This window comes from Labeo rohita, chromosome 13 (genome assembly GCF_022985175.1).
Source record: "Labeo rohita strain BAU-BD-2019 chromosome 13, IGBB_LRoh.1.0, whole genome shotgun sequence".
In the NCBI taxonomy this organism is placed as follows: Eukaryota; Metazoa; Chordata; class Actinopteri; order Cypriniformes; family Cyprinidae; genus Labeo; species Labeo rohita.
In genome coordinates this window covers 34038156-34062238 of record NC_066881.1, presented here as the reverse complement: position 1 = coordinate 34062238, position 24083 = coordinate 34038156, and the positions used below count along the sequence as shown (strand labels likewise).

At 37.3% G+C, this 24083-nt stretch overlaps 2 protein-coding genes and 1 long non-coding RNA gene across 7 annotated transcripts in view; 2 read left to right on the top strand and 1 right to left on the bottom strand.

Annotated features, from left to right (window-relative positions):
* Positions 1-24083, top strand: part of LOC127174883 (uncharacterized) — a 114828-nt gene that overhangs the window by 35887 nt on the left and 54858 nt on the right. For all 4 annotated transcript variants that reach the window (XR_007828917.1, XR_007828916.1, XR_007828918.1 and 1 more), the window contains exon 2: positions 3669-3897. This is a non-coding gene — a long non-coding RNA (uncharacterized LOC127174883). The remainder of the gene's footprint in view (positions 1-3668; positions 3898-24083) is intronic.
* Positions 491-9768, bottom strand: LOC127174882 (uncharacterized). 2 transcript variants are annotated; one of them, XM_051125518.1, is made up of 3 exons: positions 9120-9768; positions 6609-6843; positions 491-962 (listed from the first exon to the last, which is right to left on the bottom strand). In XM_051125518.1, exons 1-2 carry the CDS (start codon positions 9581-9583, stop codon positions 6642-6644), a joined length of 666 nt encoding a protein of 221 aa, XP_050981475.1. In that variant the 5' UTR covers positions 9584-9768; the 3' UTR covers positions 491-962; positions 6609-6641. The 2 variants fall into 2 exon arrangements, with proteins under 2 accessions (XP_050981475.1, XP_050981474.1); XM_051125517.1 differs by lacking the exon at positions 491-962 and having other exon boundaries at positions 5462-6843.
* Positions 13685-16142, top strand: irf2bp2a (interferon regulatory factor 2 binding protein 2a). The gene is made up of 2 exons (XM_051125516.1): positions 13685-14686; positions 15020-16142. Exons 1-2 carry the CDS (start codon positions 13912-13914, stop codon positions 15730-15732), a joined length of 1488 nt encoding a protein of 495 aa, XP_050981473.1. The 5' UTR covers positions 13685-13911; the 3' UTR covers positions 15733-16142.

Here is a 24083-nt window from a genome sequence, read left to right as displayed (position 1 = left end):
ATAGCAACAATGAGAGTAATAGCCATGTATTGTAAAACGATTGCACTGGAAAGTAAATGGAAAAAAATGAATATTTCATACGTATTTTATTTTTGCTTTACACTACATTAGCGAAATTACAGTGCTTTCCTTTTTTTCTACACTAGAAAAAGATATTTTGAATTTGGACTGCAGTAACATTACCCATTTAAACCTGCATACTGCACTGCACTTTTAAGCTTTTATTTTGACAGAAAACTCCAGCTTCAGTGAAAACAGGCTTACAAAAATGCATCTCACTACAAATCTAGTGAAATGCTGTAATCATCTGACATGAAAATAAAGCATAACTGGTGGAGGTTGCGTTCTCAAATGTGCTAAACTCACAGCACATGCAATAAACAAGTTCACTGCATTAATCCGCTGTGAACAGAGCCGTTCTGAGGCGCGGAAAACACCGGATCACAAGAACGAAGTGTGCACTTCGCTTTGAAACGTGCAGCGAAAACAGACTTGATGAAAGGATTTTAAGCCAGATATCGTGCTCTCAGTTTTAGTTTGACAGATACTGTGCCAAAGCATAACGGCCCAAAACATAACTTAAAAGACCTTTTGTGTTAGAATAAGAAGTTTAAATATATTTTAAAGACTTTTTGCTCGGAAGACCTGTTGTTTCATATTATGTGACCATGTTAATATCAAGAGTTGAACAAATGTTCTGTTCTGTCCTATTCTGTTCTGTTCATTACTTTGATACAACCTTTCCAGAATGTTCACAGTTAGCTGGGCAGGTGGGATATTAAGCGTTTTACACCAATGATACGCTCAGGTTTTCTAGGTCAGTTGTGTTTGGGAGTGCAGGGTGTCTCCCACCGTCTCCACACGTATTTCCACTCCTGCTTTTATCAGATTCCCAGACTCCTCCTATTCCCATCTAGCACCAAATGAGCTGATGGGAATGTGAATCTGCATGCAGCGCCACCCTGTTCGAGAAACGAGAGAGAGAACATCATTTAGGAATGATCCATCACAAACGAGATTGAGTGTTTGCTTCTCAAATGTTTCTCAGTTTGTCTTCTGTTGAGTTTTAGTTGAGATCTCAGAGCGTTCTCAGAGCGTCTGTAGTCAGAATCGAAGACGTTTCTCATCAAATTTCCCCTGAATCAGAAGTGATCTGAGTTGCTGTGCACGTTCATTTTATAGCTTGATTGATTGCTAATGGTTGACTCATTTGTGTCTTTTTAATTCTCCTGTTTTTAATTTCAGGAGAAACATCTAATACTATGTTGAAGCAGTGAAATGTTGATGAATATGTGACAGACAGGGAGTGTTTGACTTGTAGACGCGTTAAAGGCCGTCTGCCGTTGAATCGTTTCTTTATTTCGACCATGCTTGTCTTTTGTTTATGTTCTGTTTCAACAGCCACTGAAACCCTTTGGCGGTTTGTTTGTGTGTGTGTGTGTACTTGTGTGTGTGTGTGTGTGTGTGTGTGTGTGTGTGTGTGTGTGTGTGTGAGGGGGAGGGGAATGTGCTGCTTTGAATGTTTGAGCGATAACAAAGTGATGCTTCCATGAGGTCATGCGTTGCTGACAGGGCCTGTGGTTTAACTGGGTGGGGATTTTTCTTTTGGACTTCCCTTAATGTTCTCATATATCTACTGCTGGCCCAGTTTTTCTGGCTCTCTCACTTTCTCACTTTCACAGTAACTGTAAAAGCTGCGGTTAAGCTACAACCATGAGGCTTTACTGAGACATGCATGCCACCCATAAAAACGTCAGTTTATCAGAGATGAAACCACAAAGATAAACAGCAACAAATATACAGCGTTTTTATATATGCAAACTAATGCATCTTATATTTCACGCAATACATACTCTATAAGGAATACATAATTTTTTTTTAAATAAAATAATATACACAATATAAATGGATGTTTTCCCATCATGGAGGCCGGTTGTGAATAATTGTTTACATTTCATGCAAAAAGAAAAAATAACTTTTACTGTTACTGCACTTTCATGATTGTGACCGTGGACCACAAAACCAATCTTAAGTAGCATGGGTATATTTGTAGCAATAGCCAAAAATACATTGTATGGGTCAAAATTAACCACTTTTCTTTTATGCCAAAAATCATTAGGATATTAAGTAAAGATCATGTTTCATGAAGATATTTTTGTGTAAATTTCCTACCGTAAATGTATCAAAAATTTAATTTTTGATTTAGAAATATGCATTGCTAAGAACTTAATTTGGGCAACTTCAAAGGTGATTTTTCCTCATTATAATTTTTTTAATTTTTATTTATTTATTTTTTGCACCCTCAGATTTTGGACTTTCATACATTGTATGGGTTAAAATTATCGATTTTCCTTTTATGCCAAAAATCATTAGGATATTAAGTAAAGATCATGTTCCATGAAGATATTTTGTAAATTTAAGAATTTCATTTCGACAACTTTTAAAGGCTATTTTTTTTTTTCAATATTTTGATTTTAATTTGATTATTATTTTATTTTTATTTAATTCTTTTTTGCACCCTCAAATTCAAATGGGTGTATTTCGCGCATAAATTGTCCTGTCCTAACAAACCATACATCAGTGGAAAGCTTATTTAGCTTTGAGATGATGTATTAATCTCAGTTTAAAAAAACTGACACTTTTATGATTGATTTCGTGGTCCATGGTCACAATTAATTTAGTAAATTCGGTGCTAAAATGATGCCAACCCACAAATAAATAATGCTTTCAGCAGATGCAATACGTTCTTAGTGAATTCTCCTGTATATCTGTTGTTTTATCAGTTGTTTCATTATGAAATTTGCTTTATATTTAAAATAAAAAAATAAATAAATAAATAAATAAATAAATAAATAAATAAATAAATAAATAATATATATATATATATATATATATATATATATATATATATATATATATATATATATATATATATATATATATATATATATATATATATATATATATATATATATAATATTTATATTTATATTTATATTATTTTCTTGGGTGTTTGTTTTACATTCTATATATTTTTTTAAATTTTTGGTTTCATACATGATATATTTTGTAAAGTAAAAGATGCTATTTGTTTTTTTTGTTTTTTTGATTTCATGCATTCATTCAAAATTTCAAATTTTCAAATTTATGAAATGTGAAAAATATCTTTAAAATAAACGCCACTTGGTTTGCTAATTTTCTGTCTACATTTACATATGTATTTGGCAGATGCTTTTATCCAAATTGACTTGTATTGCATTGAAGTTACTGTATATTTGTTAAAATTGGGTTGTGCTTTCCATGGGAATCGAACCTGGGATGATGCAAGCTGATGCTTTACTGTTTGAGCCACAATAACATCTAATGCAAAAACATTCATGCACACTTCATTCCTTTGTGAATTACGGTGTATGTTCCAGTAGCATCTATGTTGTTTAGGACTGAATGTACCGTAGCACTTGTCTCCCATTATTCTTCTCTGTCAGTGTTTTCCTGTACATTTCACCCACACTGCAGTCTAACAATTTCCTCGCGATGAGAGCTACAGGGCTGTTATGGTGTTGTGTTGGGACATTTTTACTATTGTATACTCAAATGCTATTGTTTGTGCTTCCTTACATCCCCACACACTCATATACAATTCACTTTATCATTTCCCTCTCCCATAGAGATCAAGATAAGCCTCCGTTCTACACAAAAGTGCATGTGGGTCGCATGAATAATGGATACGCGGCTTGAACTCCCGCTGAACTCCAGCTTTGTCAAATGGAGATCTACAGCAAACCTGCACGCCCATTACACGTATCCTGCACTGTGCTGATGTGGCCGTTCATTCATCCGTTCTGGGTGTCTGTCACCGCTCTGGGCGCGGCCGATCGGCTGACACACTCAAACAAGGTACGCTTTGTTCAACCTCGTGGCCTTTGTGGTTGTGTACGTCTAATGAGGTTACATAAACCCTCTACACTGACCTGGGACCTGGGAGAAAGGTGACCGGAGTTAATGTGTAACGCGCTGGATGCTGCAGGTTTACACGTTCTTTGACTTTAACCTGTGAAACCAGTTTTTGGAGTCACATGACCTATATATACCTATATGGCTATGTTAGTTTATTTGCATTTAAAAGAGACTACTGTATGGATGGCCCTTGAAGCGAGGCATATCTAGAGACCAGAATATCATTGAAATGTACTATTCTTGAAATGTTACAGCTGAAAGCGTTTAGGTTATAGGCTGAACTTTGCTTGTGTTGTCATCAAAAGCTGAATTAGCGATCATGTGAGCTAGTATGGAGTCACAAAGCAACGCTGGCAGTGTAAAGTTGACAGTCTGACAGGAAGTACATTAGACATTGAACTGTTGCTGATGCCGTTATCTTGATGCAAACTAGTCCACGTTAAATGTAGAACAAAGTGCCTTGTGAGTGTTTCAGGGTAAGACTTTATCTGTCTGCTATCACTGATGTTTGCTGCCAAAGGACGAGGCACTTTCAGCGCATTTAAATAAAAATTGTAAACAAAAATGTCTGTAAAATAATAATTATTTATAGATTGGAATCTGTGAGATTACTTGGAAAGTAGTCTCCTCTGCTCACCAAGGCTGCGTTTGTTTGATTAAAAATATGGCAAAATTGTGAAATATTATTAGAATTTCGTATAACTCGTTTCTATGTGAATATATAGTAAAATGTTATTTATTTCTGTGACGCAAAGATGAATTTTCAGAATCATTACTGCATTCTTCAGTGTTGCATGATCCTTCAGTAAACATTGTAATATGCTGATTTGCTGCTCAAAAATATTTCTGATTATCAATGTTGACATTTTTTTTTTGTGAAAACAGTGATGCATTTTAAGCTTCAGAATACTTTGAATAGAGAAACTCATTTGACTATCAAAGCAACGGTCAAGTAAGGCTGTCATAGGGCACATCGGAAATCATAATACGCCATCATACGTAAAATGCAGTCTGATAATATACGCTGGTGCTATGACAGTATGCTGTTACATTTAATGTTTTATGGGTAGCAATGGTATGACATGTTAACGGATATCTGTGAGCAATCTGATCATGATTACGCTGTTTTTGTGACGCCAAATCACGATAAGATCATATTTTAGCCGCAATGCATGTAAAATAGATAAAAACTTATTACAGGGTTTGTGCAAGGTGCTTAAAGTGCTTGAATTATTGCATGTGAATAATAAGCACGTGTTTTTAGCAAAACAATTTAAAACAAAAATCTTTTCTTTTTTAGTTAATGTCATAAAACTAGCGAGCTAAGCCAGTAGTAGTACTGACAGTGTTGTGTAAACATGGCTGAAGACGTGAAAAGAGGAACAGACAAACCAAATCAATTGAGTGAGTCATCATGGAACCGCTCCGATTGATTCAAACTCGTGACTTTGATCTTTCAGTTCAAGTGATTCACTAGCAAAAATCAGATCAAAAGAGCCGTTCATTTTCGAATTTCGACATCATTTTAAAATGATTTTGAAAAACAAGTATAGTGATGGGTGAGATGGAGCTCAGGTCGCATATCGCGAATCATGTGATTCAGATCGGAACGTCAAACAGAATATTCGCGAATTGTTTGATTTAAATCCGGACTTCGAAGAGGGTTCGCGAATCTTTGACTTGGATCGGAACTTTGCATATAGCGAATCATTTGATTCAGATTGGGACTTCACGTATAGTGAATCATTTGATTTAGATCGGAACTTCAGAGTGTTTTTTTGAATCATTCTGCGAATTGAATGAATTGTGAATTTTGATTTTGCAAATCTTTTCCTGTGCATACTGTCTTTCAATGTGCATACTATCCACCCTGTCTGCCCTAAATAGTATTGAAATTTACCACTATCACATAGAATTTAGGATGGATAATATGCACATTGGGATGCAGGCTTTGCTTTAAATCGGAACCTAGGAGCGCGGCTCGTGAATCACTTGATTCAGATCGGGAATTCGGGGGGTTCGCGAATCATTTGATTCAGTTGTTGGTTATACTGGTTGGTTATCCATGGTTATACTATAGTAAAAGTGTAGTAACCATGTTATTTTTTTTCTTTGCTAAAAAAATTAGCTATTTGCATGTGCTTCACTTTATTTTTGCCATTTAGTTTTATTAGGATATTTTTTATTTATTTATCTTTTTTTCTGAAGTTTGAAAGTAGTGCTTGAAAACTTAAAAGTCCTCTTATTATTGCGCATGGTCTCTGTAATTAAATACTTTAAGTATTTAAATTTAATAATAAATAAAGAATTGTTTAAAGAATATGCACTGAAGTGGACCAAACAAACTAATAGTCTTGATATATTATTATTATTATTTTTTTATGACTTACTGCATTATCAAAGTGTCACATGCGTCTGATCATTAGTTTACAGTCTGACCTCACAGTGTTTGGATCTGCAAGTCCAAAGTCTGGCCTTATGAGATCACATTTGGCATTTTAACCAAGACATTTATTACCAGCTCTTAAGTCACTATCTGATAACCCCACTAAAGCGGGTTAACGCTAGTTACAGCACTAGCATGGGTAATGACAGCCATGGCTACAGATGAAAGCGCCCAGAGAGAGATTATTCAGACACATCGTACACACCATAACATTCCCTTTCAAGTGTCTCGCCCGATTTCATTCTGTCACTCGCTTCTGAGAGAAATCTGTTTGAAAAAATCCACACTTTGAAGTCGACAAGCAAGTGGGGCGCAGACGGCCGTAGCTAACAGCCATATCCGCCGCGCCGAGGACCATTCTGACACGTCTTCCTCTCTGCTTCTTGTCGTTCATATCAGTGCCTGGGTGTGACAATGATTTCCAGTCGTTTCTGACGCAACTGAAAAAATCCAGAAAGAGAGAGTTAATGTCAAAGTGATGCCCTCTCACCCACTTTCACTTCATATCAGCTGGGATGGAAGATTGGAAATTATTTTAATACTCAGAATGCAAGAAGTCATAAAGATGATGACGTGGCGGAACATTATAGTACAGCGTAGAAAGATTTGTGACCTGCAGTGTAAACAACTAAAGTACACTACCAGTCAAAATATTTTAATGTGTGTCTTCTGTTCACCAAGCCTGCACTTATTTGATTTAAAATGCATCAAAAACTGTAATATTCTGAAATATTTTAACTATTTAAAATAACTGCTTTCTATTTGAATAGATTTTAAAATGTAATTTATTCCTGTGATCAAAGCTGAATTTTCAGCATCATTGCTTCAGTCTTCAGTGTAACATGATTCTTTAGAAATCATTCTAATATGCTGATTTGCTGTTTAAGAAACAAATGACATTTTAAAATATATATTCCGTCCTGTACTTTGGATCAAATAAATGCAGGCTTAGTGAGCAGAGGAGACGACTTAAAAAAAAAAAAAAAAAAAAAAAAAAAAAAAAAAAACATTACAAATCTTACCGTTCAAAAACTTTTGACTGGTGGTGTATGTTCTAAGAACACTTTGCTCACGTTCCCATTAAGTTATAAAAAAGCTTCTTTTTTTTTTTTTTTTTTTGTGTAATGTCATGGAAATCAACTGAATGTTTGTTCAGAACTTTAAGAGGACATGAGAATGCAGTCTGTTAGCTTGTAAGTCTTTTCAACTTAATTTAGTCAAGCCCTGCCCACAAGACTGTCTGACTGATGGATGTTCTTAGTCAGGATAAGCTACATCATATCTTTATGACTGATGTGTACTCAGTAATATAACCGATAATGAAAGTATTTGTAATTCTTAAATGCAGCTAATGAATAATACTGAATGTAATCTGATCACCATCAATTATAAAAATCAGACAGTGCCCAAAAAAAAGTTTACATGAGATTTTTAATCATCAGGTTGTGTACATGCACAGTGAAACTGGGCAAATATGCAAAATCTAGGTGTGACTTTAAACTGTTGGCATGACCTGACATGTTGTCGGGCTATTAGGTATAATCATTTTACAATAAATGCACTCATTCATCGAGCTGTTTGAAGCTGAGTAATTAGTAACGTCTGGAAATGATGAGCTAAAAACTAAAAAAAGCCCTAATATTGTTACGGCATTTATGATGGTGAATGCACATTAAAATGTCCCTGAAATTGAATGGGCAAAACTGGTTTCTAGTGATTCATACGCTGAAAACGGGCTTGTTCCATTTAATGCTTGTGAAACCAAAAGTGTGAAGAGAGACGACACCACCCACACTTCATTTACATAGAACTGTAGATGTCGTCACACACACACCTGCCAACTCAACAGCAGTGATGTTACATGTGTCATGTTACTCACAGAATACATCTCAGTTACTTGTAAATGTTACCAAATTTGTATTCATTTTATTATTTATCATTTTCCTATTTATTTATTTATTTGTTTATTTATTAATTTACTAATTCATTAATGCGTATATTTAGTTATTTTTATAAATATGACGTGCCTCGGCTAGTCCAATTACGCATGAATCTCTCTGGATTCATTTTAAAATAGCGTATTTTTTTTTGGTTTAACAGCTAACCACTGAAGTCTTGGCCTTAGCTGAGCTAACTATTCAAAGGCCTTATTTTGGCTGCACAACCCCCTTTTTACTCAGACGCGTATTTCCTGTACAAGTCAGTCAACCTCAATTATACCATTTAAATGTGAGTTTTTCAGAGGGTATGTCATGCTGTATGTGCAAATGACAGGGGATTTTGACAGGAAACCACATCTTTTCTCATCTGGCAATGACAGCATGCTTTTCATGAAGACATGAGAGCGTATGTTTTGCTAGAAGAAAACCTTTTAGTTTTCATTTTAATCACCATTGTCTAAAGTTAGCGATTTGATCAAAGAGTTTCCCTTAAATGTATCGAGTTGAGGAGAGCAGCGCTGTTACTTTGTAACCAGATTTTGGAATGTTCGCTTGTAACATTCTTAACAGCTCCATAGCAACTCCCTAGCAACTGTTTAAAAAAAACATTTAGTGTTCTATTTTTAATCAACATCGATTTCCCAGCAATTTGAACTCTCCTAACAGCCACAATTACCAGACTAGACCGGCTTTTTCTACTTCATCATCTTTTTTTTTTTTTTTTATAACTGTTGCACATGTGGCACATCTGGCGCTCTGCCTGAATCATTACTTACTTTTTATGTTCCGCTCGCCGTCGCCATGGAAACTGCTGCATGTTTGGCAGCGAGCCTTTGAAGGAGAGCGAGAGCGGCCGCGCGCAACAGAGAGGATTGCGAGCTCTCAGGAATTGGCCTACATCCAGTGTAATCATGGCGGGGAGCTGAAATGAGGCTTTTGGCAGCACACCAGGTTTCAGAGAACAAAGATGTGAGCCACTAATGTTGGCTGCAGAGCCTGCTTGGCATCCTTTACCATTTCCCAGCAGCCCCTGCCACGGCTGCCTGCCAAGCCACCCTCCCTTCCCCTCCCCTTCCCTCTTCTCCCTCCCCTGCTGGGACTGCAAAGAGGATCTGAATAAAGAAAGAGAGTTGTTTTTCTCCAGCTCCTCTGCTCCAATGACATCACCTCTGCAGCCTCCAGCCCCCAGATTCCAGACGCCCAGCACATTTTTTCTGCTCCTCTCTCTCAGGCCCTCCATTTTGACTAAATTCCTCCATTTTATAATTGCTCTACCTCCTCGATGTCACCAAATGTTTGCCGTTTGCACCGACAAAGTGAGAACCCTCCAAAAAGTATGTTTTTTGGCAGAATATAACGTACGTAGTTCATAACAACCAGATGAACATCTGCCTTACTGTTTTGAGAGATCCAGAATTTAGTAGTAATTTATCAAAGCAAATGCTTTAATATAGATTTTAATATGCTTACATTAATATATGTGACCCTGGACCACAAAACCAGTCATAAGGGTAAATACGCCATCTAAAAGCTGAATAAATGAGCTTTGCATTGATGTATGGTTTGTTAGGATATGACAATATTTGGCCGAAAAAATCAGAATGAGATAATTGCTTTTAAAGTTGTCCAAATGAAGTTCTTAGCAATGCATATTAGTGATCAAAAAATTACGTTTTGATATATTTACAGTAGGAAATTTACAAAATATCTTCAAGAAACCTGATCTTTACTTAATATCCTAATGATTTTTGGTATAAAAGAGAAATCGATAATTTTGACCCATGCATTTTTGGACATTGCTACAAATATACCTATGCTACTTAAGACTGGTTTTGTGGTCCAGGGTCACAAATATGCATATATTTCTTATCACAGCAAATTAGCAATATGTGTCACTTCAAGCTGAAATGCATTCATATTTATGCATTTAGTAGACACTTTTGTGCCGAATGTAAATGTACTCAGTATAGTAATGTTGTAGTATGTAAATGATTCTGGCTATTTTTGGCTTTTTCAAGTGCATATATTCTCCTTCTTCCTATATTTAAGTGTATGTATGCAATAAATAGTTTAAGTAGTCTGTAGCTTGTAATGACTGTAAACGGGTCAGTAATCACAAAACTGAGGTTGCACAAGAGTCTCGTAACTCGCAACGAAAACATTCTCAGTTGAATTCATGAGCTGGAGAGAAAAAATAGCAACACAGTAAACAGGATGTTGCTTGTCAGTGGGGCTATCCTGGTGAGCGCAGGGGTTGCCATGGCTACCATTTCCTGAGAAATTTACAGCCAATCAAAAGGAGGAAAGGAGATTTTTACAGACTGCCTGCGCTAGGAAACGCAGGGTAGAGTGACATTGTGTCAGCGGGTTCACTCGACACACTTGAGCGAACCCAAAAGCTCGACACACGTTTTAGCACGCACCGATTTATAGTTGAGACTGATGTTGTTTTATGCCGTCTGCGTCTGTGTAAATGCGTCTGGGTCCATTTCCAAAACCTAAAATGAACCCTTTGTGAACACAAGTAGCAGTTATGTTGTTTACGAGCTTTAAGATGAGAAATGTTTTATGTAAGCTTTGCATTTGTGGCTTATATAACAATAATCAATGTTTCATTTGTCCTGTTTTCATGTACAGTACCACGTCCTTGAACATCTGTAGCACATGAGTTATATAATGCAAAAAAATGGGCCACGTTGTGGAAGGGAGAAAGATGAAAACACAAAAGCCTGTGTGTGAGGTAACATAAACAAAAGACTGATATGCACTGGTGTCAGTATTTCCCTTCATTTAAATCTGAGTAGTAAAACACGCTTGGTTTTGATGGTTCACATGTTGTTTTTCAGGAGCCTTTCGGTGTTACGTTTTCTTTCCGACGTGTTATTTTAAGTGTTCCACAATGAGGCATTGCTTCAGAAGTGCTGAGTCATGAGCATGTAAATCAGTGTTTCTCAACTGGCTTTGCTTCAGGATGTGGAATTTTATTTTGACATCATGTGGTGATGCCAAAAACTGTAAGTCACACAAAGGTGAACTGAAAAATCTAAGTGTATTATAGCAATCAAAACATCTGATTGAATATAAATCATTAGCATGAGCCACGACTGGTCAAATTATGAATGAATCCGAGCTGATTAATTTTAAATAGCATGTTGACCCAACGCAGCACCAAAATTAAAAAAATCATAAAAAGGTAAACCAAAAACTTAAACACTGACTGGAATGTATTTATATTACCAAAATGGATTATTAATATTTCAAGTTGGATTATAAAGTAATCGAAACGAATAAATTATTTGTAAGAGCCATGACTCGTCAAATTCTGAATGAATTGGAGTACATTTTTTTTTCAAAAGCATACACCAAAATTGTAAATAATTGTAAACATAGTGCTGTCAAATGATTAATCGCATCCAAAATAGTTTTTGTTTACATATTTCGAAAATATTTACTTTATATATATATATATATATATATATAGATATAGATATAGATATAGATATATAGATATATATAATAATAAATTAAAAAAAAATATATATATATATATATATATATATTTTTTTTTTTTTTCATATTATTAATATTATATATAAAAAACAAAACATATTTTTCTTAAATATATCCATGCGTGTGTGTATTTATCTATACATAATAAATAGTGATCAAAAATCAAAAGTAAACTGCATTAAACTGCATCATGATGAAATCAAAAGTCTGATTGGAGCTAAATCATTTGTAAAGCTCCAGGTTTGGTCAAATTATGAATGAATAAGTGTTTTTTAATTTTACATGGCATATTTTATATGATTGTGACACACCAGGTTTATCCTTATTTAAACTTCAGTCTGGTTCATATTTCCTTTCCCTTTAGTGTACATGATTATTTACGCATTATTATTGTTTTTAATCAGCACTGTTTTTCAGCGTTGTTCGTGACTGACCCATTTCTGAGTCACGGCCTGCCAGTTGATGTAGAAAACAATATCAAGCAATGACCTTCTGTCTTCTGTCTCAGAGACGTTGCCCTTGAGTGACACCAGCCTAGCAGAATGTGTTCATGTGAAATCTGATCGGCCTACCCAGAATGCAAACTGGGTAGGCCGGAAAGAAAAGGCGATATTTACAGTTTTCTCGGGTACAAAACACGCCCTAGCGCCGCAATTCCATTAGGAGGTTTGATCATAAGCCCTGGCTGCGGGCCAGCGCATTTTGATGTTCGTTGAGCAGGGCGAGGCGAGCTGTGGGTACGTGACTAAACATCTTACTTCCTCTTTCCAACGTCACGAGGGCTTGCACAAACACATCCTGCCTTGTGTCTGCAGATTTCAGACGCATTGCTTCACCCAAAGAGCCCTGAAGCTGCACTCAATTGGAACGGAGCCAAAACAAAAGGGAAGGACCTACGGTTCTTCTCACACTGGACATTTTGTACCCAGTGACGTTTGAAACAATTTAAACGAACAAAAATGTGGATCGACGTCTAGTTTGTGAGATATAAATGAAATGTGATTGTTTATTTCATGATCATGACACACATGAGAGTCCTGTTATTGTTGATTTTGACTCATTTACAACACTAAATGGTGTGATTCTGTACACCGTTCACAGCTGGAATGTAGGGGGATCTCCAGAGAAAGCGGAACACCAGATTTTATTGCTATTTTAATGAACAGAGAGATCTTACATCATCTCATTTTAGCCAGCTTTTGAATTTATACTTTGAATTTCCAATCGTTTAGACAATACTTTTTAATAATTCTAAAATATTATTATTATTAAATTAAAAATAAAAGTGTTATTCAATAAATAAATGTTTTTTCATCATTTTAATTCTTTTATATGTCAATCAGGCAATGTATAAATGAATGAAATAAATAAATACATAAATATCCACACCTTTCCCATGATTTTCCAGTCGTTTGTGATTTTTAATGGATGGGGGAAAAAAGAGTATAGAGCAATTTCTTCGCTACAAACAAGATTTCGCCAGTATCCACTCTCCCATGCCTGCAAATCGCAATATTTCCATGTTTTCGAAAAAGCTCACCGTTCCTTTCGGTAAGAATTTGGCTGATTTGCATACACCGTCCGTCGTACGTCAGCGTGTCTAAACAGAACTTTCGACTTCGAGTCGTTTCCAACGATATCGAAAGCGCTCTTTCGCTTATTTCCTACTTCTCGCCGTCGTCGCAGCAGCTCTGGCCTCGATTCAAGTAGAGTTAAATAAAGGAAAAGAAGACGGGAGGGCGGGGGTGCCGAGAGAGCGCCGTCAGCGCGCATGCGCCGGAGGGGGTGTTCTTTCTATCGAAGAATCAAGTAAATAGAAGCGGAGAGTCAGAGCGGCCGCGGTGACGTCACTGCTCCACATTGAGCTCCAGCCTGGCCGCGGTAGTAGTGAGTGAGATAGATCGAGCGAGCGTCGTAGTAAAGCGCACACTACTATGAAGTTCTGTTTGTAACTTAATTATTACTCGAGAGGAGCCTACCTCGTTTTTTCCCCAGCATCCGCGGACACTTCTGAGAGGATTGTGCTGTGTTTCGGAGGGTTTTCCACCTGAAAGAGCGATGTCGTCCGCGGCGGTTGCTGCTTCGAGGAGGCAGTCGTGTTATTTATGCGACTTGCCCCGCATGCCGTGGGCTATGATCTGGGATTTTACCGAGCCCGTTTGCAGAGGATGTGTGAACTACGAAGGAGCCGACAGGATCGAGTTTGTCATTGAAACCGCGCGGCAGCTCAAAAGAGCCCATGGATTTCAGGACGGCAGACCGGCGGGACCGGGGAAGCAGCTGCCGGGGAAGGAGATCCACGCGGCGGGGGACCCGGGCTCTCGCCCGCCGCAGCCGCTGGACCGCTATCCGCTGTCTTCGGAGCGTCCGCCCAGACTGGGACCCGAATACCAGCCTGCGCGGCAGGCGAACGGCATCCCGGTCCCGAACGGATTCTCAAAGCCGGACGACCCTCCGGAGCTCAACCGCCAGAGTCCGAACCCGCGCAGGACTAGCGGCGTGCCGCCCAATTTAGTGCCTTTGGTGAACGGCAGCATGGCTCACGCCATCAACGGCAGACCGGGACAGATCTCAGGTCTCAGCCCCGCCGACCTCGGCGGAAATAAGCGGCCAGCCTCGGTCTCCAGCACGGAGCACGACAAGGACAAGCACAGACCGGACAGCCTGACGCCGGAGATCAGCGACAACCACAAGACTCGGGCGGACGACTGGATCAAGAACAAAACGTCCCGGGAAATAATGGCGCTCAACGCGGCGTACGACAGCAGATACAAGAAGGAGCACATGCAGCAGAGGGTCATGTACGAAACAAACGCTCCTGCGTCCAAATCAGGTACGTGTATTTTCAGTATATGGGGTGAAATGCGTGCGTAAATTAGTAGGTATGTATATATTAGACGCATACAGTGTGATATAAATAGATGCATGTAGTACAATGCTACTGTAGTCTCATAAATGGCCTGGTTTGAATGAGAGCTCTATGGCATGAGTCAGCTGCAAGAAAATTTCCGCTGATCAAAGCTCAACGTGTATTTGCATGTGGTGCATTTGCAGTCAGCCTCATTGTTACGTCTGGCACTACAATGCATCACTGCGTCTGCCACATTGTCGTTGCATAAAGACGCTTTGTGTGCTGTAATTCATGCATGCTCGTGCTTTTTTGCAGATCGAGGCAAGCATCCCAAGAATCTGAAGAGAAAAGCCTCGCCAGAGCCGGACGGGGAGGGCGGCACCGCCGGGAAGATTAACGGAGACGGACAGCAGTGGCTCCCGGCGGGGGACGGGCTGAAAATGCCCCCGGTGCCGCCGCCCAGCTTCGCCCCGCCGCCCTCCACGATATCCCCGCACCCTCGCACCACCCCGCCGGAGGCGGCCGTGGCGGCCGCCGCTCAGAACGGAAGCTCGCCCATCGCGGCGCTCATCCTGGCCGCGGACAACGCCGGCGGCAACAGCTCGCCCAAGGACGCCAACCAGGTGCACTCGACGACGCGCAGGAACAGCAGCAGCCCGCTGTCGCCCAACCAGCGGCGGCTGGCGCAGGGCGCCGGGACGCCTCACGTGCCGGGCATGGATCCGGTGCACCCGCAGAGCATCCCAGACTCGTCGGTTCCCAGCAGCATCCCGCTGTGCTGCACGCTTTGCCACGAGAGGCTGGAGGACACACACTTTGTGCAGTGCCCTTCGGTGCCATCTCACAAGTTCTGCTTCCCGTGCTCCCGGGAGAGCATCAAACAGCAGGGTGCCACCGGAGAAGTGTACTGTCCGAGCGGGGAGAAATGCCCCCTGGTGGGCTCCAATGTACCGTGGGCTTTCATGCAAGGTGAAATAGCCACCATTCTGGCAGGAGACGTCAAAGTAAAAAAGGAGAGAGACCCTTGATTGTGCTTTTTCTTTTTTGAAAGTTTTCAAAAATATTGGTCTATATAAATATATAAATATGATTATCACACGCATACCATCCAGACAGAAACTAACAGACTTGTACATAATGGACATGAGGGACATGCATACTTGGTAAACATTGCTGTACATTTTTTTTGATTTTTGAATACATTGTGTTTCTATATTTTTTGAAGATAAAAGGTATGTACTCATTATAACGGACTACGTTCTTTGTCGATGTTTAACGATTTCTTGATGTACTTTTAGGTATGGTGGCAGTTCCTGTTAAACGTAGAATGTGACTAATGCAACTCTACGAGCACTTGGCAAACATTGGAAAACGCTTCTAGCTGTACTTGTATGCACTTGTTTAAAATTGCCAAATACATTTTCTGATCTTGTATTAACGTAGCGTCTCTGCTTGCTTCTTCTGAGGATCTGAGCACAGGAGCGGCTGCTTTTGGCTGGGCTCGCGTCCGACTTATCATCTCGGATATGTTTCTCAACTCTTAAGTTTAACCGGGTCGAGCTTTACGTTACAGCGTTCGTGTTACGGTGCGTTCGACAAACGCTAATGATGTAGCCTAGTTAATATGTAATTATTATTTTCCGGAGTAGCTTGTTATTGCAGTTGTAGACATGTAATATGAGCGCTGACGTGTAAATCATTACCCTAACCAGTTATCTGGGTCGTGTTTGGGTCGTTAGGTAGAAGGGCTTTTGTGTATTGTGTGTTGCAGGAAATTGCCTCGTCAGACATGGGTGGAGTTGGGTGAAACGACTTGCGTGTGTTGACTAATGCTGAAAAACCCTACCATCTGTTTCGTCATCTCAGCTACTCCAAGACTTTCTCACTTCAGCGCTTAAACCTGTTTTAGAAGTGTCTTTTAATATTAAAACTGTTTCACAACAAAATGCATCCGTTTTGTTGCTCTGTCAATACTTAGTTATATAACAGTGCAGTGTTTTGGAAAGCATGAGTATGAATCTTTCCACACATGCACAGGGCCTCGAGAGATGCAATGATTATGCTAGTTTGTAAAACAACACGTGGTCACATGGTCAGCTCTGGAATTCCCGAGTCACTGTCTCTGGTTTACCCTTGTTTAGTATCAGGCTGTCAGTAGGAGGCTATTTGTGTTATCCGTTTTAGCTTTACATGGAGAGCGTTTTGTTTGAATTTGCATGTTAAAAATATCCACGCGTGCATTTATTTATAGCTGTTTTAAATGCATGCATGCGTTACATTTTGCCACACAATATCAATGCAAAGTCACGTAACACGAGCAGGATTACAATGCGCTGAAGTGGTTTGACATGATTATAAATCTCTTCCAAAATGACGAGTGCTTGTAAAACAAGTAGATTACGGAAGTTTTAAAATGAATGCAATCATTAGAATTAAACAGTTGCGTAACATGAGCAGTACAATGCATTGAAGTGGTTTGACGTGATTATAAATCTCTCCCAAAATGTGCCTCAGAAAGGAGAAAAAAATGTGACGAGTGCTTGTAAAACAACATGTGGTCACATGCTCAACTCTGGAGTCACTGTCCCTAGTTTCTTATCTTGACTATAGGATTTAACGCAGATTGTATGTTTTTGCATATAGTGTTTTTATTTGAAGTAACATGTTAAAAATATCCACCAGTGCAATCATTTACCATTTAAGGTTTAAAATGCTTGCAAACATGAGATTTAAACCGTTACGTAACACAAGCAATACAACAATGCACTGAAGTGGCTTGACGTGTTTATGAAAATTTGCCTCATTAAAAAAAAAAAAAGAGAGCGAGAAATGTGACGAGTGCTTGTAAAACAACATGTTGTCACATGCTCGGCTCTGGAGTCACTGTCCCCAGTTTGTTATCTTGAGTAAAGGAATCTAACGTGCTTTTGTTTTTGCATATTTTGTTTTAGTTTGAATTTGCATGTTAATAGCCACCAATGCATGCATTTATAGCAATTTTAAATGCCTGCAAATATTAGATTTAAGTTACGTAACGCGAACAGTACAACAATGCATTGAAGTGCTTTTGACATGATTATGAATCTCTCCAAAATTGTGCCTTAAAAAAATGGTATAAATGTGCCAGCTTGTAAAACATGTGGTCACATGTTCAACCCTGAAGTCGTTGTCACTAGTTTATTTTGAATACAGGAATTTAATGTGGCTGGTATGTTCTTGCATATTGTGTTTTAGCTTGAATTTGCATGTTAAAAATATCCACCAATGCATTAATTTACAGCAGGTTTAAATGCATGCAAACATAAGGTTTAAACAGTTGCATAACACAAGCAGTACATCAATGCATTGAAGTGGTTTGACATGAATATAAATCCCTCCAAAAATGTGCCTCAAAAAAAGTGATGAATCTGCCAGTTTGTAAAACAATACGTAGTCACATGCTCAACTCTGGACTCAATGTCCCTAGTTTATCTCGACTATATTGAATTTAACGTGGCTTGTATGTTTTTTGTATGTTGTGTTTTAGTTTGAATTTGCATGTTAAAAATATCCACCGATGCATTCATTTATAGCAGTTTTAAATGCATTTAGATGTTGTTTTAAATGCATATTAGATTTAAGTTACGTAACAGCAGCAGTTCAACAATGCAATGAAGTGGTTTAGCGTACATGACTGAAAATCTCCCCACACGCACTGAGCCTCAAAAGAAATGCAATGAATGCGGTAGCTTATAAAACAACACATGGTCACATGCTGAACTCTGGAATGCACTAGTCACTGTCCTTAGATTACTCTTCGTAATTCAACGCGGCATGCATGTTATCAGTCTTGCATATAGGGTGTTTTTGTTAGAATTTGCATGTCAAAAATATCCACCAATGCATTTATACCTTTAGTGCAGTTTTATATGCATGCGTAAGTTTTTGCTGCACAACATTGATTCAGTCAGTTACATAACAGGAGCAGTTTAACAATACAATGAAGAGGTTTGGCCTACATGAATATAAAGCTCTGTCCACACATGCCAAGCCTCGAAAAAAGTGCGATGAGTGTGATAGATGTTAAACAACACGTGGTTACAAGCTGAACTATGGAATTTCTTAGTCATTCTCCCTAGTTTAGTCTTGTTTCCTATAATAATTCAGTGTTGTATGGAGAATATGCGTTTGTTTTGCATATAGGTTGTTTTTGTTTGAATGATTGCAGTTTTAAATGCATCACATTTTGTTGCAGAGTGTCAGTGCAAACAGTTACATAACAGGAGCAATGCAATAATCCATTGAAGTGGTGTGATGTACATAAATATAAATCTCTTCCCAAACAAACAGAGCAAACTAAAAGCAATGAATGCAGTACCTTGTAAAACAACACATGGTCACATGCTTTAATCTGGAATGGCTGAGTCACTGTCCTTAGTTTACTCTTGTAGTAAGTGACATGATGTTTTTTGTTTGAATTATGCCTTCATTGTAATTTTAAATGCATGCATGCATTTGATTTTATGGCACAATATCAATGCAAACAGTTGCATAATAGCAGCAATGCAATATTGCAATGAAGTGGTGTGACATACATAGATATAAATCTCTCTCCAAACTTACAGAGCTTCAAAAGACATGCAATGAATGTGGTAGCTTGTAAAACAACACGTGGTCACATGCTCAACTCTGGAACGGCTTAGTCACTCTGCTGTTACTCTTGTTTAGTATCTTGACTGTAGTAATCCATCATGGCATGCATGTTATCAGTTTAAGTTTTGCATGCAAGGTGTTTTTGTTTGAATTGGCATGCCTTTATTATAGCTTTAAATGCATGCATGCATGCATTTGAGTTTGTACATTAATGCAATGCAATGGATTTGAGCCTTTCTAGCGCCAAAGGTGAAAAATGACAAGTATTACTAGACACCGCATATTCCTCTAGCATTTCAATGGTAACATCTCTCAACGCAAGTGAAACCTTAAGCAAGGTTCATTCAGAGATGCATCAACGCATTAGTGGTTTCAGCAGGGGCCGTTACTGGAAATACACGCTCGAATAGCAAACCGCTCATTATTTAGAGCAGGATTATTAGGAATGCATAGATGAAGCCGTACAGTCTCCACCGCAGATGGATATTGTAATTGGAGCGGCGAAGGGAAGATCATGCAACCCTGACTCGTCAAGGCATGACAATGCCGAATTAGGAAGATGAGAAATAGGGAGCGCGGAGCATTGGGAAGTCTCAAAATATCTCTGTGCGGTCTGGCCCATGGATATATTTTCCACAGCTCGCGAGTTTGAAAGATAAACAGCTGCCGAAGGCTCTGATCGGCGTCTTACGTGAGTGTTGACGTGACCTTTGCTCCCCTCCTCCCAAAATGTACCATCATGTCTGTCCTTTGAGCTTCCTTTTTGTTGATGTTGCTTCATTATTAGTAGTGTGAGCAAACAGCTTTTAATCAACTTTTAATCTAATTACGTTTCTTCTGCAACTGCAAATAACAAATAAGCAAATCATGTCAGCTGTTTTTGACGATTGCATAGCCATGCATCTCTTTTACAGACACTTTGGATAAGTTGTGCATACAAAGATACTGTCCCAATTGCATTTTCTTTTAAAAGCATTGAATTATTATAACATTTATTTTCTATTAAAGTCTTTTGTTTTTGCAGAGCCCTTTATAAACGTGTTTGCATGCATCCCCGGTCACCACAGCCCTGGAGCTCGTGCCGTTGCCTGGTTATGCGGTCGTGTGGTAAACACAAGGTATCTTGGTTGATTAAGATTGGGGAATATCAATCCTCTGAGCTTTAGTGGCTCTTGACAGCATAAAGAAATCTGTGCAGCTTTGGGATTGCTTTATTTTTAGCCAATACCCGAAATGTTACGCCACAGATTTCCTTGTGCAAAATAAACTCGGCTGGCGGTGCATTGAGCTTCCTAATGGTCATTTATTAGTCAGATAAGAGTCCGTTCAGAGGTTAATCAGTGTCCTGTTTCCGATAGCACGCTGTAATGAGGAAAGCACACTCAGGTCTACTATTAAACCAAACTTGGCCTTCGAACCCGGATACTGTGTTGTCATCTGTTGAGAAATGCACTGAGATGCAATAAAACATTGATATTTCAGGCGAACTCAAAGCAGTGTAAAGGTTAACTGTGAGTGACCTTTTCAAAAGCCTGTTTAACTGGTTAACGCAAGATAGATTAGCAGTTATCTGATTGTTGCAATAATAGATGACTTACTTTAGAGTGTTTTAGCTGTTGCATGAGGTCATAACAGCTTATAAATAGACTAAACTGACTAATCGCATTTCATATTTTCTTTCCTTAAACGCTGTGCTGTTAGGAATGTTGTTTTCCTGACATTTTTTGTGTCACCTAGCAAGAAGTGTTTTACAAACCGATTTGCATTTCGCAACTCAGCACAAAAGAGCCGTTCCGCCCCGTTTGGCCCGCTGCCCGTAAGACACTCCCAGCATGCATTTTCTCTAGGCCCGCCTGTGTTGTGAAATGTCTTCGCTTGCTAGTTTCATTAATCACTCCAGACTCTGGTTTGGGATTTTGTGGCAGTTCAGTTGCATGAGATGAAATCGAGACATTTTAATTGAAGCTTTCAGGGAGAAAGTCTGATGGCATGAGTAACGTCTGTGCTGTGGTCAGTGCGTAATGTTAACATGCAAATACATTTTTTTTTTTTTTTTTTTTTTTTTTTTGTGGGTCAAAAAATGTTTTAGAAAGCAAACCGATGGGATAATGAGCATTGTATAATCTGATGTTTGCGTTTTGTAATGAAATTGCAACAGGCCATGGTTATTGTGAAATATAGACAAAGCTAAAGGTCGTTCTTGGGTGCAACAGTTGTGCAGAACCGGTAAACCCAATATTATAATTCACGTAAGATATTCACATATATAAACTATATTTAAATTGCACGACTACAAAAATATTTTTTACTATATATAGGTAAATGACTATAAAATATTTTAATTACATTTTAAAATTTATGAATGCAGAAAATATATTCTAGAATATTGTTATTTTAAATTGTAATATTTCTCAATATTTGCGATATTTTTACTGTATTTTTCATCAAATAAATGCAGGGTTGGTGAGCAGCAGCAACATTTAAAATAACTGTTTTCTATTTCTAAACATTTTAATTTAAGTTTAATTCAAATTTTAATTTGAGCAAGTGTGCTATATTTATATATTTATATTTATATTTATATTTATATATATTTATTTATTTTTATTGAATTTATTATGATGCACACAAATAGATACCATTTGCACTTATTCACATTCACATATAATATTCACATATATAAACTATATTTAAATTGCACAACCACAAAAATATTTTACATTTTCACATTTTAAAATATTAATACAAAAAAATTTACTGTAGAATTAAGTAAGTTATTTTAAATTGTAATCTTTCTCAATATTTGCAGTATTTTACTGTGTTTTTCATCAAATAAATGCAGGATTGCTAAGCAAAAAAAAAACAATGTATAATAATATTAAAAATAATAATAATAATCAAATTTGAAATATATATATATATATATATATATATATATATATATATATATATATATATATATATATATATATATATATATATATATATATATGTGTATGTATGTATATATATATGTATATGTGTGTGTGTGTGTGTGTACTTGTTTTTGCTACATTGTGGGGACCAAATGTCCCCACAAGGATAGTAAACCCTGAAATTTTTGACATTGTGGGGACCAGCCTGCGGTCTTAGCTTATAAATCATACAGAATGAGATTTTTTTTTTTTATATATTTATTTATTTATATTTATTTATTTATTTATTTATTTTCCAATTATGTGTGAATTTATTATTATTATTTTTTAAAAATATTCATTATGATGCACACAAATATATACCATTTGCACTAAAATCTAAAGTTTTTATGAAAGCGCCGCTACTTTTCCCAGTGTGAACAGTCATGTGCAGGTGTTATGGGCCTGATAAATACACTAAAATCATGTCATAACAACATGCATTCAGGTACAGCTATAAACATTTTATGGCATGAATGTGGGCTGAAGTTTAATTTCCTAAGAGAATGAATGTTCCTTATCTCAAGCAGCAGTGCAAAGGCCTCCTCAGCAGACAGGAGGGCAGGGCAGTTTTTATGCGTGTTTGTTTTGGAGAAACGATGGATGAGTCTGTCCCACAGTCTGTTTTAAGCCATTTTATCAGTGGATTCCCACCGCACTCATCCACACGTCAGTCCCGTCATGTGATTTAAAGCTGCAGTGCTGACGGTGAAGCAGCGTCTCGTAACACAACAACAGCACTGCTTTGTTTTCTCAGGCAGGCCTTTGATGTTCTATTAAAATGAATATTTATTTTATGTTTCGTTGGAGATATTGTCCAGATGTTGCATGACACTGGTTTTTCCGAGACTGGGTTATTTTAGTATAATTTATTATAGGTTTTGTTAATATTTTGAATTAGATTTTCATATTTAAAATATTTTACTTCAATTTAATTTTAGTTTTTTTTTTTTTTTTTTTTTTTTCGTCTGTATCATTTTTATTCATTTTTATTTATTAGTTTTAGATTATTTCATTTTAGTACTTCAGGTTAAACTAAAAGAAAATGAAAAAGTTTGCTTTGACAACTAGCTGAAATTAAGTGTTTTTATAATATAAATATTTTATTTCAGTTAACATACACTACCAGTCAGAAGTTTTTGAACAGTAAGATTTGTAATGTTTTTAAAGGAGTCTCTTCTGCTCCCCAAACCTGCATTTATTTGATCCAAAGTACAGAAAACAGTAAAATTTTGAAATGTTTTTACTATTTAAAATAACTGGTTTTTTTAAAATGTAATTTATTCCTGTGATTTCAAAGCTGAATTTTCTGCATCGTTGCGCCAGTCACATGATCCTTCAGAAATCATTCTAAAATACGGATTTGCTGCTCATGAACATTTGTAGAATATTTACAGAATTTATTATTAGTATATTTATAGTTTTTTTTATTTATTTATTTATTTTTTTTCAGTTTTCTTTGATTAATGGAAGGTTCAGAAGAACAGCATTTATCTGAAATAGAAATTATAAATTACATTATAAATGTTTTTTTCATCACTTTTGAGTTAATATAAATTTAAAGCATCCTCGCTAAAAAGTATTAATTTCTATAATTTCTTTCATAAAATAAAATAAAATTAAATTAAATTAAATTAAATTAAATTAAATAAATTAACTAACTCCAAGCTTTTGAATGGTATAGTATATAATTTTACAAAGGCTTTTTATTTCTGATAAATGCTGATCTTTGGGTCTTTCTACTCAAAGAACACTGAAAAAATGTAATTAAATGTTTTAAATATTGATAATAA